Source organism: Typopeltis vanoorti, chromosome 21 (assembly GCF_054136105.1).
Source record: "Typopeltis vanoorti isolate ZY-2024b chromosome 21, IOZ_Tvanoo_1.0, whole genome shotgun sequence".
In the NCBI taxonomy this organism is placed as follows: Eukaryota; Metazoa; Arthropoda; class Arachnida; order Uropygi; family Thelyphonidae; genus Typopeltis; species Typopeltis vanoorti.
This window is the reverse complement of record NC_143569.1, coordinates 78,155,625-78,173,090: the sequence shown is the minus strand read 5'-3', so window position 1 is coordinate 78,173,090 and position 17,466 is coordinate 78,155,625. Positions and strand designations below refer to the sequence as shown.

At 36.6% G+C, this 17,466-nt stretch overlaps 1 protein-coding gene across 2 annotated transcripts in view; it reads left to right on the top strand.

Moving 5' to 3' along the window:
* The first annotated feature begins 1,006 nt into the window (after positions 1-1,006).
* Positions 1,007-17,466, top strand: part of LOC150095014 (uncharacterized) — an 84,905-nt gene continuing 68,445 nt past the window's right edge. For both annotated transcript variants that reach the window (XM_090411460.1, XM_090411461.1), the window contains exon 1: positions 1,007-1,385. In XM_090411460.1, coding sequence (XP_090267586.1) covers positions 1,068-1,385 — 318 coding nt within the window. In that variant the 5' untranslated portion in view covers positions 1,007-1,067. The remainder of the gene's footprint in view (positions 1,386-17,466) is intronic.

The window sequence follows — 17,466 nt, the reverse complement described above, 5'->3', positions numbered from 1 at the left end:
ATGGCCAGAGGCCTTCAATGTTTTTTTTCCTGAAGAAACTGGAATAATCTCTTTTGTTTCTAATGCAACACTTTCTAGTGACATTAGCAGCATCGGATTTTGATCATCATATCGTATACTTTAAATCCTTTCAATAATTTATTCTTGAGAGACACTTGTGACATTAAATTAAGAATTATAAACACGTTAACACAAGAATATTTTAATGTTTGCCAAATATTTCAGTCTGAAACTAATAGACTATTCTCAGTAGCTTGATAGGAACAGTTTTTACAAGGTAGAATACAAACAACTGATCATTCAAAATAAATCGTTCTACTTTCGATTCTTGTGTTAACATGCTTATAATTCTTTCAATAATTTGACTCATGGGTATAAACGATGCCCTTTAGTTGGAAGGCCTTGGGTTGAATCCCATCCAGGATATGCAGAACCTTTATATGGGCTTTCGAATTGAAGGCAAGTAAGGCAGTCTTGTAAGAAGGTTGTACGTCCCTATCCCTTGAAATCAGCGTTGTTTTAATTTACAAAACAGGCAAACCGCCAGAAGAAAACAAGCAATTTACAGACTTAATTCACTGGCCTCATAGCCTTAATTGCTGCGACATCCAAAACAACTAAAACCAAAATTAAAAATCTGAGTTATGGATTTGGTTTGAATGGATTGAAGCACAAAACTGAGTATATTTAGTCTGCTATTTGTGTTTGGAGTATTTCGCATATTTTGTGGGATAAGAAATCTGAATTTCGATCCTGTCCATCCGCTTCACTATAATGGTAATAATATTACTTTATTTTTCTTCTTGGAAGCCGATTATTAAAAGAAAGGATATTCAATTATTGATTTTGTATATTTTTTATCACTGCGGGATTTACGGGAACAATGCTTCCTCACACATTTCAATTTTTGATTCTTATTTGTATTGGAGTCAATAAAAATCTACTTTTGTTTCGTAAAATTCCGCAAGGCGCTGACTGTATTAGTGTCAGTACAAAGATAATCATCGGCTGTTGTGTTTCAAATTTTTCACATTTAATATCTAGATGTCGGTATTATATTAGTGAATATGATGGAGTCAGGTGAGGAGGATTTACCGGATGTGAAACCTAATCTTCTTACTCTTCAAGATGCAAAGCCTCAGCTTCTTTCTTTACAGGATGTAAAACCTCAGCTTCTCTCTTTACAGGATATAAAACCTCAGCTGACAGATGAAACTGATCATGAGAAGTTTGATTATAATCGAATGAATAATATGAAATTCGAAATCAAAGTTGAAGTTGTAGAGACTGAGGGTGAAGGATCCAAATCCGAAAGCAACGAGATTATCGATCCTTATGAAAAGAAATATTACGCTCTGCTTAGACGATATGAAAATATCCAGCTGGTAAGGTATTTAAATTTATGGTCAAGTTCTTAAAGGAGGTGTACTAAAATCAAATTGCTATAAACAGTATGTATAACAATAAAACAAAATTTTTAAGCCTGTGAGATTTAATGTTTTTGCTGAGGTGTATGTTTACGTACTATTTGGATAAAATGGAGAATTTAAGTTACGTTAACTGGATATGCGGACTTGTTTGGTGCATTTCAGTTTTGAAAAGTGTTTAATCAAATGAAATCAAATATACCATATAAATGGGCATTGTGGGAGGATTTGTCATTGTAAAAAAATTATGGGAAGATTTGTCATTCAGTGATTTTTTTCATTACCATTAAATAGTTTATCATGTGATATATAGAGTTGGAGAGCCTTTTACTTATCATTATTTTTTTATTTTTATTAGAATGACACAAGTTGTCAAATGGGATTTAATCATTTTGCATGTTATTGTGGGTAGTGGAAATTATATTCTCAATAGAGAGTGATTTAGAAAATATAATTTTTTTCTGAAATATGATATTTGATAAATTTACTGACATATATAACTAAATTGCATGCATTTTGTCATTATCAAATATATATTTAAGGATTTTTTTAAAATATAATTAATACACCACTGAAAATCTGCAAGTAATGGAAACATTATATTAAAACCAGGAATATGAACATAATATATACATAAACTCAGAGTTTGCAAAATGTCAGTGCCAGGTGTGGACAAGTGTTTTAAGAAGGAAGGAAGAATTCCCCTATTAAGGAATCAGCTTGTTTCTTGAAGAGTGGCTGGAGTCCTTAAAAAAATGGGAAAACATAAAGTTTAGTTTGGTAGATTTAAATATATATATATGTGTGTGTGTGTGTGTGTGTGTGTGTGTTGACCCCCACACACGAGAGGGCCACAAGACCAATAACACAGCAGTACCATGTATGGGCAAGTGATTAAGGGGAAAGAATTTATTAACAAGTTTCTGGAAAAGCTGGGGATTGCAGCTATGGGAAAGGCTGTTCCAAAAAACAAAGGTGATGGAATGAAGGAAAATGAGATGTTGGTTTGCTTTGCTTGGAGTTGAACTGTTTGCAGATATTGACCAGTGTCTACTCTAGTGTTTACATGATCACAAGAAAGTGGAAGAATGATAGTGGAGCATGCACATTGAATTCCTAAAAGTAGAGAAACAGTACCTATGAGAAAGTGACTAGAGGAGTTTAATGAGATTATCTACTACTTGGTGTTGTCTTCTTCTTCTTCTGTATACATTAGGGAGGCTATGAGTGCCTACCCCAAATAGAACAATGTTCTAAGGTTGACTGGATTGGAGATTTCTAAAGTGTTAGGAGTTGAGAAGTAGAAAAGTAATGTTTAATTATTATTATTATTATTATTATTCAGGCCTCCATGGAGTCAAAAGACTCATCATGGGAGGTCCCTCATAGAAAACACAAAGTCTATCATACCACTCCTTGAACTCATTGGCCGTTCATGCACTCTGTCAGGCAATGCATTCCACTGTCCAACCACTCTCCATGCAAAGAAACCACTACTCACCCTCTTGCTCACTCGAGGGATGGCCCCTTGTCCTCGCTCCCCCCCCTGCAAAAGAACTCCACAGTGTCAATCCTGTATCTACCTCTCAACAGTTTGAAAGTCGCAATCATATCGCTTCTCCTTATTCTATCTAGAAATCTCTGCAGTCCACATTCTCTCATCCGATCCTCATAACTAACATTGCACAGTCCTGAAACTATCTTTGTTATCTGCCTCAGTATCCTTTCCACAGTTAATTTATCCCATTCAAATCCTGGAGACCAAATTTGAGAACAATAGTCCAAGTGTGGTCTGATCAGGGTCTTATACAATGGAATGATAACTGTTTATCTCTGCAGGTCAGCATCCTTCTCAGTATTGCAGCAGTCCTCTGGGTTACCTTCACCACCTTTGCAATATGTTCCTTGAATTTCAGGTTTCTATTAATCATCACCCCCAGATCTCTTGTCTCCTCCACGTCCTCCAGTACAGCTCCTGCATGCAGTCTCTCATCCATGTATCCCAAACCTCAAGACTACATTTTGCTGCATTAAACTGACACCCCCTATTCATTGCCCATCTGTCGAGTTTATTCAAATCCTCTTGCAGGGTTGCCACATCTGCACGATTACTAATAATCCTGCCTATCATCATCATCAAATTCCTGATTTATATACCCTCAAGGGATGTGCAGGATATGATAGTACTACATGAAAAACTACATCATTACTAACTTCCTATCTACAATCTACAATTTTCCTCCAAATCAGTCTGTAACCTGTCAACTCCAAAATTATCAGATCTTATATTTCTATCTTCTAAGACACTTTTTTATTATATCAATCCACCTATGTTTTGGTTTTCCTCTGGGTCTTTTCCTGCCAACCTAGCAGAGAACACTTGTTTTACTAATCTTTCCTCTCCCATTCTGTTTAAGTGACATTACCACTTGAGAATAGCTCTGCTAACGCATTCCCGGATGCTGACAGTGTCGAGTTGTTTCCTAATATCCTCTTTTTAAATATGATATTGCCATTGATGCCATCTGTTCATGCCCCTAATCTTTCTCAGGACTCTCATATCAGCATATCAGCAGTCTCTAGTCTTTGGTCAAGTGTTTTACTTCTGACCCAGCTCTCAGTTACATAAGTTAAAATTGGCTTGAATACTGTCTTGTATACAGCTAATTTAGTGTTTTGGCTAATTTCTCTCTTATTCCATATAAATTTATTCAGTTGACTTCCTACCATACCATATTTGTTGATTCTGTTGTCTATTTACATATTTAATTTAATATCTACAAGGGGGGTGATTATGAAGAGCTCAGGAGACAGCTTGCAGGTGTAGCATGGAATGAGGAGTTAGCTGGAAAAGAGATCAATGCAGCTTGGGGGATTTTCAAAAAATATTTAGTAGATGCAATGTCTAAATGTATACCATGGGTGAGAAGGTTAAATAAGGTAGGTGTGAGATGGATGAATAAAGAGATTAAGCATGCAATACAGAGAAAAAGGGCATTGTGGAGGCAGCATAAGAGAAGTGGAAGTAACCAATTTCATGAGGTCTACAAAGACCAGGCAAGGAGGGTGACTTGGTTGGTGAGAGTAGCTAAAGAGAGGTATGAACAGCAGTTAGCTAATGAAGCTAAAAAGAATCATAGGGAGTTCTTTCGATATGTAGCCAGCAAAAGAAAGAATGATTATGGAAGGATGACATTGATTGGCGAAAATGGTATAAAGACAGCTGTTGCAGAATGTGTGGTGGAGATACTTAATGAGCAGTTCATAAAGATCTTTCAATCTTGTGAATGTGACTTCATGGAGAGATTGAAAGCAGTTGATGATGGGGAGGAGAGACTGACTGTAAGTGAGAAAGAGGTGTTTGGGGAGTTGAGTAAACTAGATGTAAATAAGGCTTTGGGACTTGATAATATATCACCGCGTATTCTGAAGGAATGTGCCAGAGAGTTGACACCTGCCTTGACATATTTTTTTAATACGAGTCTTGCACTCAGTCAAGTCCCTAAAGAGTGGAAGGAGGGCAAGATTGTGCCACTTCATAAAGGAGGTGATCGAACTCAAGCATCAAACTATAGGCCTATCTGTGTGTCAGGTGTTGTGGTTAAGTTGTTGGAGAAGCTTGTGAGAACTAGGATCCAGAGTTGGGTTGACAACAATGGTATAATCTTTGATGGACAGCATGGATTTGCTAAAGGGAGGTCATGTTTTAGTAATCTACTTACTTATTACAATAAAGTGACTGCTTCCTTGGACAGAGGAGAAGGATATACAGTAATATACTTGGATTTCGCAAAAGCTTTTGATAGAGTACCTCATGATAAGTTGACAGTCAAACTAGAGCAGATGGGGTTGGATATTAGATTAGTGCATTGGATTGGAGACTGGCTATCTGATAGGTATCAACAAGTTGTGTATTGGGGGTGCAATATCCAGGAAAAGGAAAGTCACTAGTGGAGTGCCTCAGGGATCTGTTTTAGGGCCATTACTATTTAACTTGTATATTAATGATATTGGCGAAGATTTAGATGGAGATATTCAGTTGTTTGCAGATGATGCAAAGTTGGGACGAACCATAAAGAGTAATGAAGATGTTGTGGCCTTGCAAGAAGACTTGAATAAATTGAGTGATTGGGCAAGCAAATGGGGATGTGAGTTCAATGTTGCAAAATGTAAGGTTTTAAAATTTGGAAAACAAAGATGGGATGCAGAATTTATGCTTGGTGAGAATATATTGTTGGAAGTAGAGGAAATAAGAGATCTGGGGGTGATAGTGGATAAGGATCTAAAATTTAGGGGACACATCGCCAAAATTGTGAAGACAACAGAAAGACTTCTGGGAATGATGCGGAGGACACTGACGTGTAGAAGTAGGGAGATTCTTGTTCCATTGTATAAAGCTTTGATTAGGCCACAGATGGACTATTGTGCCCAGATTTGGTCACCTGGTTTTCAGAAGGATGAAGAGATGTTGGAAAGGGTCCAAAGGCGACTGACTAAGGTAGTTTCTGACCTCTGGAATGTCGAGTATGAGGAAAGATTGAAAAGATGTAATTTGCAGAGTCTAGTGGAGAGAAGGAAGAGGGGAGATATGATAGAGACCTACAAGTTGGTAAGGGGTTGTTATAGGATCAATGGTGGAGAAGTTCTACAGAGAATAGTGGGAGATCAGGGGAGAACCAGAGGTCATCCCTGGAAACTGTATAAAGAGGGTGTGAGTAGGGGAGTGAGAGGCAGGTTTTTTTCGTGCAGAGTTGTGAGTGATTGGAATGCCTTGCCTGAGAGTGTGGTGTCTGCAAGGAGTTTGAATGTTTAAGACGCGGTATGATGAGATGTGTGTGAGATAAAAGGACCTCCTAGATGAGTCTTTGACTCCATGAGGTCTTGTTTAATAATAATAATAATAATAATCTTCACTAAAAATCGTGCCTAAGTAGCTGGAATGTTTTACTTGTTCTATAGGTTCTCCATTCACAATGTAGTTGATAATTTCAATGTTTCTGCCTATTTTCTTTGTCTTTTTAATGCTGACCTTCATACCATATCTATTACAACAGTTATTCAATTTAGTCCGGTAATCTTGCAGACTTGCAGTGGATTTATTTAGAAGTATAACATCATCCACATAAAGTGAAGAGCTGAGATTAACATGTCCAATTTGTGATATCAGGTTTATTACCACTTTCTTTCATAATGTGATCCATATAGATAATGAATAACAGAGAGGATGATGTACATCTTTGTCTGACACCAGATTTAACATTTAACCACTTTCCTGTACTTCCTTGAATTCTAACTGCTGACTTACAACTCAAAGACTAAGTATTGCTTGATATAATGTCCCATTGACACTATATAACTTCTCTCGAATAGCTTCTCTCTTGGCACCTTGTCATAGGCCTTTTCCAGATCTACAGAACTTAAATACAGATCTTTGTTATATTCCCATGATTTCTCAACTATCTGTCGTAAAGTGAAAATCTGATCCTGAGAGCTTCTATTTGGCCTGAATCCAACTTGTTCTTCACCAAGCTTTCCATAATTCTTCTTAACTGTTTCTCAAGTATACTTACATATATCATACCAGGGACACTCAGTCGAGAAATACCTCTATAATTCTCATATTCAATTTTATTTCCCTTTTTATATATGGGTACTATGAGAGCTCTACTCCAATCATCTGGAATTTGTCCCTCTGTCCAGGCCTTCTGAACTATGTAGTGCAGCCACTGTAAGACTTTTATACCTCCATACTTGAGCATTTCTGATCGAATATCATCTGCTGCTGCTCTCTTTCCGCATTTCAGGCTTTTGATGGCTTTTTCTACTTCAAGTGTAGATATGTATTCCTGACTGCATGCCTGGTCAGTGTTTTTTACCACTGCTTGTTTCATTTAGCAATTTTTTTGAAGTAATTACCCCATACTTCAAGGATATCTTTTTCTCCTGTTTTCATGTCACCATTATCATCTCTAATTCCCTTTACCAGCACTCTTTCCTCCATTTCTGAGCTTTTTCAACAACCTCCAGAATATCCTAACTTCACATCATCTGGAAACAACTGAATATCCCCCTGCAATCCATTAACACTGTCATTGATATAAAGGTTAAATAATACAGGTCCCAGTACTGAACCCTGTGGGACCCCCCCACTTGTAATCTTTGCCTCCTTGATATTGCCACACCACACACAACTCTCTGATACCTATCAGATAGCCAATCCTGAATCCAGTTGACTAACCTGACATGTAAACCCATGTGCTGCAACTTAAATATCAGCTTATCATGTGGCACCCTGTCAAATGCCTTTGCAAAATCCCAAAAAATGGCAGAATATGCCTTTTCTCTTGTCAACTGCTCTTGTCACATTATTGTAAAAGGCAATCATATTATTAAAGCAAGAGTGCTCCTTAACAAATCCATGTTGACTCTCGCAGTTAACATTACCCTCATCTGCTCAACGCTGTATAAGGTCCCTCACTAATTTCTTCAAGATCTTAACAACTATTGTTGGATCGTCCATCCATAGTAGTAATAGTACATCCTGTCTTTTGATCTGCCATCTTGTTTTAATGTTGTTCTTAATAAGGTTAATTAATTGTATGTTGATTACTAATCCAAATATAGGGAAATTTCTATTATACTGCGCCACTCTATATTCAGATTAGTCTATGCAAAATAGTGGAATCAAGTATCAGTTAACTTTAGCAGTCTAATTTTTATATATAGGCCGAGTTTAACATCAACATTAAGGTTCCCGCTAGGTCCGATAATTTTATGAAACAGTACAGTGAAAAAGAATCAGGCTAACAACAAATTGAAATCAGTAAAACAAAACATTTAATGCAGGGTTATATAATATAAACATAAGCATACTTTGGATATAAGATAATGCAAAAATAACTCTGTTCAATAACTCATAACATTCACTCAACTCTTGGTATCAAACATTGAGTCTTTAAAATCTGATTTCTCCCTAACAAATAAAGATATTTCTAAAGTTCAATATCACTGAAATTCACAGCAAATATTTTCACAATTGTATTCTCTAATTATCCTTTAGTCAGAAATCACATAGTTCAGTCAAGAGGTAGTTATCACTTTAAGGGGGGAAGACTATTAATCTTCTAGCTTCGGTTAATTTCAGCATAAGCACCACAGTTAATATTAGGATTTAACAGGAGGAGTTAATTCTTATATCTTCATTCTAAAATGCTATAAATTACAACTGTTCTTACCAGAATAAATCCTTGCACATATTATTCACTGAGGCACACTTAAAACCTTAGTTAACTATCACACTGGAGCTACACATTTCAAAAGTAATCTTCTTTAAAATAACTTAATCATTAATCTCAGCACATCACAAATGCAGACACACTTGTACTAGAAAATTCACTTATTCCTAATATACTATTTTGCATTAGAATCAGCCTTCCACTAATCTTCCTTGGAAGCTCTGGATTTCAACATTAACTTCAGAATTCCTTATCAATATTCATCATCATCAAATTCCTGCCATGTACCCTCAAGGGGTGTACAGGATATGACAGTACTACATGAAAAATTTTCATCATTACTAACTTCCTATCTACAATTTTCCTCCATATCAGTCTGTTGCTTGTCAAGACTCCGACATTATCAGATCTTATATTTCTATTGTCTAAGGCACTTTGTACCGTATCAATCCACCTATACCTTGGTCTTCCTCTGGGTCGTTTTCCTGCCAACCTGGCAGGAAAACTTGTTTTGCTAATCTTTCCTCTCCCATTCTATTTAAGTGACCATACCACCTGAGATTAGCTCTGCTAACGCATTCCTGGATGCTGACAATGTCAAGTTCTTTCCTAATATCCTTATTTTTAATATGATATTGCCATTGATGACGTCTGTTCACGCCTCTAATCTTTCTCAGGACTCTCATATCTGCGGTCTCTAGTCTTTGGTCAAGTGTTTTACTTCTGACCCAGCTCTCAGATCGATAAGTTAAAACTGGTTTGAACACTGTCTTATACTAGAAAATTCACTTATTCCTCATATACTACTTAAGCTAATTTAGTGTTCCGACTAATTTCTCTCTTATTCCATATGAATTTATTCAATTGACTTCCCACCATACCAGTTTTGTTGATTCTGTTGTCTATTTCCATATTTAATTTACCATCTTCACTAAAAATCGTGCCTAAGTAGCTGAAATGTTTTACTTGTTCCACAGGTTCTCCGTTCACAACGCAGTTGACATTTTCAATGATTCTGCCTATTTTCATTGTCTTTGTCTTTTTATTGCTGACCTTCATACCATATCTATTACAACAGTTATTCAATTTAGTCAGAGAATCTTACAGACTTGTAGTGGATTTATTCAGAAGTATAACATCGTCCACATAAAGCAAAGTACTGACATTAACATCTCCAATTTTGATATCAGGTTTAATAGCACTTTCCTTCATAATGTGATCCATATAGATAATGAATAACAGAGGGGATAATGTACATCCTTGTCTCACACCAGATTTAACATTAAACCATCTTCCTGTACTTCCTTCAATTCTAACTGCTGATATACAACTCAAATAAAGACTAAGTATTGCTTGATATAATGCCCCATTGACACCATATAACTGCAGTGTTTTGAATAGCTTCTTTCTTGGCACCTTGTCATATGCCTTTTCCAAATCGACAAAACTTAAATACAAATCTTTGTTATATTCCCATTCTTTCTCGACTATTTGTTGTAAAGTGAAGATCTGATCCTGACAGCCTCTTTTTGGCCTGAATCCAGCTTGTTCTTCACCAAGCTTTTCTTCCGCAATTCTTCTCAACCATTTCTCAAGTATACTTGCATAGATCTTGCCAGGAACACTCAGAAGGGAAATACCTCTGTAATTCTCACATTCAGTTTTATTTCCCTTTTTATATATGGGTACTATGAGAGCTCTACTCCAATCATCGGGAATTCGGCCCTCTGTCCAGGCTTTGAACTATGCAGTGCAGCCACTGTAAGACTTTTATACCACCATACTTCAGCATTTCTGGTCGAATATCATCTACTCCTGCTGCCTTTCCACATTTCAAGCCTTTGATGGCTTTTTCTACTTCAAGTATGGATATGTATTCCTGACTGCATGCCTGGTCAGTGTTTTTTATCACTGTGCTGTCATCACTGCTTGTTTCATTTAGCAGTTTTTCAAAGTAATTACTCCATACTTCAAGGATATCTTTTTCTCCTGTTTTCATGTCACCTTTATCATCTCTAACTCCTTTTACAGCACTCTTTCCTCCATTCCTAAGCTTCTTCAACAACCTCCAGAATATTTTGCCACCTTCTTGATATTTATTTTCTATATTCTTGCCAAAGTCCTCCCATGACTTTTGTTTAGCTAGTTTTACACATTGTTTAGCTTTCTTACATTTGTCAATATCAATATTCTGAGTAGTCAATTTATATCTCGATCCTTCTTGATCTAATTACAGCACTTAATTCCTATTACTATAGCCTCTTACTTAACTCTGTGCTGCTAATAAATAATTTCCTCATTTATATTGTACTGTTCTGAGTTCCGTTGCTATGCTGAATGTACCAACTGCACTCAGTCCCTAGTTCCCCAGTTCTAGTGCTGACTCCTGATTGCTCGACTCTCCGACTCCCCTGTTTTTTCTGGCTTTCCATTTATATACCTTCACTCCTTTTTCCTGCCAAAACTTGTTCTCACCGTCTAGCTTATATCAATTCCATCCTACGTCCATATCTCATGCGCTACCACGCTCGCGCTTTCTACTTTTAACTCCGTCTCCATGACAACAATTAGAGCAGTACATAAGCATAAGCATTACATAACATTTTACCTGGCTTTTCAATTCAAATAATATACAATTAAATATGATGAACACAAATTCTTCTACTATATATATAGGAATAAATAAAATAATCTGAACGTTATTTTTATACAGAGTTCTTTTCATTATTTATACATATCCTAGATTAAATAATTAAATAAAAAAACTCAAAAGTAATTATGAATAATAGTTTATAACAAGAGATTTACATTAAATTATATCTACAAATGTAGTCTTTGATATGGTGGATTATGTTGGATTCTGAAGGGAGTATTAATAATTTTAATTTCTCTTCATTCAGAATCCAACACTATTGATGAAACACAAACTCATCTATACTTTGACACTTCCAGTCTGCTACTGCCCTTATGCAATGGCACTATCTTACCCTCCTTCCATTCCTTGGATACCTTTCCCATAGCAAGACTTTCATTGAAAAGCCAGGTGAATGGAGCTGTCAGTTCTTTAGCTCACTCTCTCAAACCCCATGACAAAATTCCATCCAGTCCCAAATTTATTAACATTCAGAGTACTCAGTATTTGAAACACGCTCTTCTCTTGCACCTCTAAACCTCGAACCTGCCCTATCCCTTCAGTATTAAAATCTACTTCTGCACAATGAAATACTCCAATAAAGTGTTCATTGGACATCTCCACTGAAAAAAAAAAATTTTTTTTTAGAGGCTGAGAGGTTTGTAATATGTGTATTCCAGGATAAGCTAGATGTGGAAGTTAGCTCAAGAAGGAGAAAACTGGTCTTTAAAGAAAATTGCAACATTATCAAAAGTATGAGGGACTAATGTAGGATCTGGGTAATATGACAGGACTGTGTTTTAATGGCATTGTCTATATTATCTTTACCCCATTTGAGAGGATAGTGAAGAGATTAGTATTTAAGTAATTGGTTATGGAAGATCTTAAGGTTTCTATTATTTCATGACAACAATGGTTTCTCAAATGAGAAAGAGGAATGAAGAGTACTGTCATCAAAATTATGAATAGTATTTGAACTCAGAGAGGTTATTGTTGATGCAAAGAAGTGCATGGGTGAGATTACAGAACCTGGGGTACTGCAGCATCGATAAAGAAATCTGATGAGAGGAAGCCATGCACCATGACATGCACTACACCGACCATTGAGGAAGCTGGAATTCTAATTGCAAAGTTCAGGAGGAAAACCTAAGATTGTAGCTTGTTTAAGAGGCCTCATTGCCAGCGATAGTTGAATGCTTTTGAAATATTAAGAATGACCAGATGTGTTTCTCCAAATCTTTCCACGTCCTATATCCAAAGGTGGGTGAGTTAGCAAGGTCAGTTATAGAATGAGAATGGCAGAATCCATATTGGTTTGCTAATTAATCGATGAGTCTCCAGGCAGTGAAGAAACTGATTATTCATAACCTTCTCCATCACTTTTGCAAATATTCAGATGAGAGCAATTATTATTGTTATTATTATATGGGCACTTTCATGGAGTCTGAAGACTCATTGCAGGAGAACAAATCTATCCCTACAATCTATCATACCTCTTCTTCAACCCATTAACAGACAGAACACTCATAACTGACTCTAGCAACCCATTCCACTCATTCACCACCCTCCAAGCAAAAAATCTAGTCCTCACATCCCTACTGACCATACCTTTATTCAACTTCCAGTGATGACCCCTTGTTCTGGTCTCTCTAACCAAGTACTGAAACATTTCCTCTGCATCTGTGCTATAAAATCCTTTAAACAACTTAAATGTTTTTGTCATATTCCCTCATTTTCTCCTATCAACTAACTTCTGCAATTCACACACCTTCGATTCTGCCCCTCCATATACCACTTTTTGATTTATGTCCAGTAGCCACCTTCTTATTCCTTTTAACACTTTCATTGCCAAGCTGAAAATTGGAATTTCGTGTGGTGGCCAAATTTTTAAAATTTTTTTATTTAGCGACGTCAATGCGATAACGCATGATTAGCCGTTTGGTGAGAACTTGCATCGCGCGATATCGCGTGATTGGCAATGAATGTGTTAACCAGTGCCATACCCATCCAGAACACGGGGGGGGGGGGGATGGGGGATGGAGTAGCATTTGTTTTGAATGTAAAGGTTAAAAATTCAGTCGAAAAAATAATATATAAATGTGGCAGGGTGATTATGATTAAACTGAAAGCAAAGCCTGTGGACCTAATGATTATACAGATATATATGCCCACAAGTGACCATGATGAAAATGAAGTAGAAGAGATATATAATCAAATAGAAGAGATAATGGAAGAAGACAGAACTAAAAGGTGTACCATCTGGATGGGATACTGGAATGCGATGGTAGATGAAAAGGTAGAGAAGGGAATAACAGGAAGATATGGCCTTGGAAAAAGGAATGAGAGAGGTGAAAGACTTATAGAGTTTTGTAAAAGACACAAACTAATCATTGGTAATGCGTGGTTTAAACTTCCAAAGAGAAGAAGATATACATGGAAAATGCCAGGTGATATCGCAAGATACCAAATTGATTATATGTTAATACAAAACAGGTATAGAAACAGTATAAAAAGGATATCAACATATCCAGGAGCTGATATTGACTCAGACCATAATTTGCTTGTTATGGAAAATTAAGAATATGATATAAGAAAATAAACAAAGGTAAAAGCAAGAAAAAGTGGAATCTAGAAAAACTCAAAGGAGATGCAGGTAGGAAATTCAGAGAAGAATTGGAAAATGAAATAAGGAACAAAGAGAATATATCTGAAGAAACTATGGATGTTAATGCAAAATGGAATCAACTGAAAAACTTGATATATGAAACAGCTGCTGAAGAGATAGGTTTTGTGGCAGGGAAAAGAATTAAAAAGCTATGGATTACAAATGAAATGATAAGAAGAATGGAAGAAAGAAGACTATAGAAAAATGTAAACACTGAAGGGGGAAGAAGAAAATACAAAGTATTAAATAATGAACTGAGAAGAGAAACTGATAAAGCAAGAGAGGAATGGTTAAAAACAGAATGTAAAGAAATTGAAGAAATGGAAAAAAGGGGGCGATATGATAAAATGTTTGAAAAAGCAAAAGAAATTACAAATATTAAAAAAAAAACATAAGAAATCTGCCATTAGAAGATAAGCAAGAAAAACTGATTTATGATATTGAAATACAGGGTGAAAGATGAAAGGAATGCATCGAAGAACTTTACACAAAAAATGAAAGACCAACAAAAATTGAATTGGAAGAGCAAAATGAAATCTCAACATAAGAAAGAGGTCCTGAAATACTAAAGAGAGAAGTAGAAACAGCAATTAAGGAATTAAAATGTGGAAAGATGGAAGGAGTGGATGGAATACCTAGTGAAATCCTAAAACAACTGGAGAACAAAGGTATAACAGAAACATGGAAACTCTGCAACCTCATTTCCAAAACAGGAGTATGGCCTAAAGATTTCACAAACAGTATTCTTATACTTTGAAAAGAAAAGCAATCCTGCTAATTGCAGTGACTACAGAACTATAAGCATACTCTCACATGCCTCCAAAGTACTGCTAAGAAGATTAAATCAAAGATTGTATAATAGAGTGGAGTATTTTCTGGGGGATGATCAATTTGGATTTAGAAAAGACAGAGGAACCAGAGCAATTGGAGTAATGAGGACCATATGCGAAAGGAATATTGAAGTAAATAAAGAAGATCATCAACACTAATGATGATGATGATCCATCCCCATTTGTTCTGATTTGTGCAACAGTGTTCCACGTGGTATTCTGTCAAATTCCTTTGCAAAATCATCGTGTAGCCATTTCCTTTATCAAACTCGGTTGTTATTCTGTTATAAAAAGTTAGTAAATTATTAAGGCATGACTGATCCTTCAGAAAGCCACATTATTCTTATTATTATTATTAAGAGGGAGGCTCATCGAGGGAGGCCACATACTGCACACACACACCAGTTGTCATACTTATTCTTGAATTCATTCACACTTGCACTCACAACATCCAATGACAGTGCAGTCCATTCCAATCGCACACCACCGTATGAGAGAAAAATCTAGCCCTCATCCCCCGCTTAATGGCATGACTGATTGTTTCAACCTAGCAACCCCTAGATCAGCTGATTTTGCTCTTTGCAATCACCCATCTTACTCTGTAAAATTTGAAAACTTTTGAAAAATGCAATTTACTACTACAAAACAATTATATGTGATAATAAAAATGCAGTAATCTGTCAGTTGCGTGGTACTAAATGGCTGAAGTAATGTGGCCATCGTGATGGGCTAGAATAATCAGAAGCTCAAGTGTAGAGAATGAAATGTAAGAAGACTTAATGGCAAGCAACCATTAAGGAGTTATTTGAATTATATAAAGAGTTAAGTTAGATGTCAATAAGGCAATGGGACTTGATGACATATTACCACGTGTCTAAAGGGAATGTTCCAATGAGATAGCATCAGCCTTGGCCTACCTGTTTAACAAGAGTCTTGCAACAGCACTAATTCCCAAAGGAGTGTAAAATTGTTCCACTTCACAAAGATGGTGATAGAGCTAAGGCTACAAATTATAGGCTGATCTGTGACAAAAGTGGGTTGATAACAGTGGTATTCTTTATGCTTGTCAGCATGGGTTTGTTAAAGGGAGGTCATGTTTTACCAACTTGCTTATGTACTATGACAAGGTGATGCGTGTATTGGACAAGGGAGATGCATTCATGGTGGTATACTTAGATTTTGCAAAGGCTTTTGATAGATTGTTTCATCACAAGTTGGTAACTAAACTGAAGCAGATGGGATTGGATGATAGGAAACTGGCTCTCAGATAGGTATCAGCAAGTTATATATGGGGATGCCGTGTCCCAGAAGAGGAGAGTCACTAGTGGTCACAGGGGTCCGTTTTGGGACTATTGTTATTTAATTTGTATATTAATGATATTGGTATGGGTTTAATTGGTGATATACAACTGTTTGCAGATGATTCAAAACTGGGGAGAGTGATGAGGAATTGAACAGATTGGGGCCTTATGGGAGGACTTGAATATGTTGTATGAGTAGGCAACAGTATGGAACTGTCACTTCAATGTTGAAAAGTGTAAGGTTCTGAAATTTGGTATGCAACAATAGGATGCAAAGTATACACTTGGAGGAAGTTGAGGAGACAAGAGACCTTGGAGTGGTCTCTTGTCTCCTGGGCAAGGATCTGAAGTTCAGAGATCACATTGCACAAGTTATGAAGTTGTCACATTTTGATAATAGCATTGATGTGGAGAATCTTGATGTGCAGAAATAGAGAGGTTCAACTTCCATTGTTTAAGGCCTTGCCAGGCCTCATATGGATTATTGTGCACAGATTTGGTAGTTTTCATATGATGAGGATATATATTGGAAAGGGTCCTTATGGGAAGATTTGAATATGTTATATGAGTGGGAAACAGTATGGAACTGTCACTTCAATGTTGAAAAGTGTAAGGTTGGGTAGGCAACATGAAATATGAGAAGAATGACTAAGATGGTAAATGGCGTTTGGGATTTGGGTATGAAGACAGATTAAGGGAATGAGTTTGCAGAGCCTGGTGAGTAGGAGGAAGAGAGAGGATATGATTGAGGCATTTAAATTTGATCAAGGGTTGTTACCAGGTTAATGTGAAAGAAATTTTTTATAAAATGGGGACATGGGATAGGACAAGGGGTATCCCTAGAAGCTGTATAAAGAGAACACAAGCAGGGCCATAAGAAGCAGTTTCTGTGCATGGAGTGTGATTGGTGAGTGGAATGCATTGCCTGACATTGAGGTCAATGTAGATTGAATGAGTTTAAAGCACGGTTTGATGGGCTTTGTGTTCTTGTGTTTCTGTCAGCTGCTTCTCTATCTCCATAAGATCTTCATTGGTTAATTCTTGTGGATGGGATTCTAGTAAGTCAGTGACATAATTTTCATTGATGTCCATTTGCAGTGCATTTCCACTATCCACCACAGCTTTTCTGGCTTTGGCGATGTCGTCTTCTGTGAAGCCACGAAAATCATCATAGAATTGTGGGCACAGTTTGTTCCACACACTCCTTTAATTGTTGATTGCTTCACTTCCTCCCAAGAATCAGCAATGTTTTTGATGGCATCACGGTTGTTATAATTCCTCCAGAACTCTCTCAAGGACATCACATCATCTTCTGTAGCCCTGACTGCTTGTGGGGAAGTGCACCATAAGTAATAAGCCTTAAATGCAGGAACAAC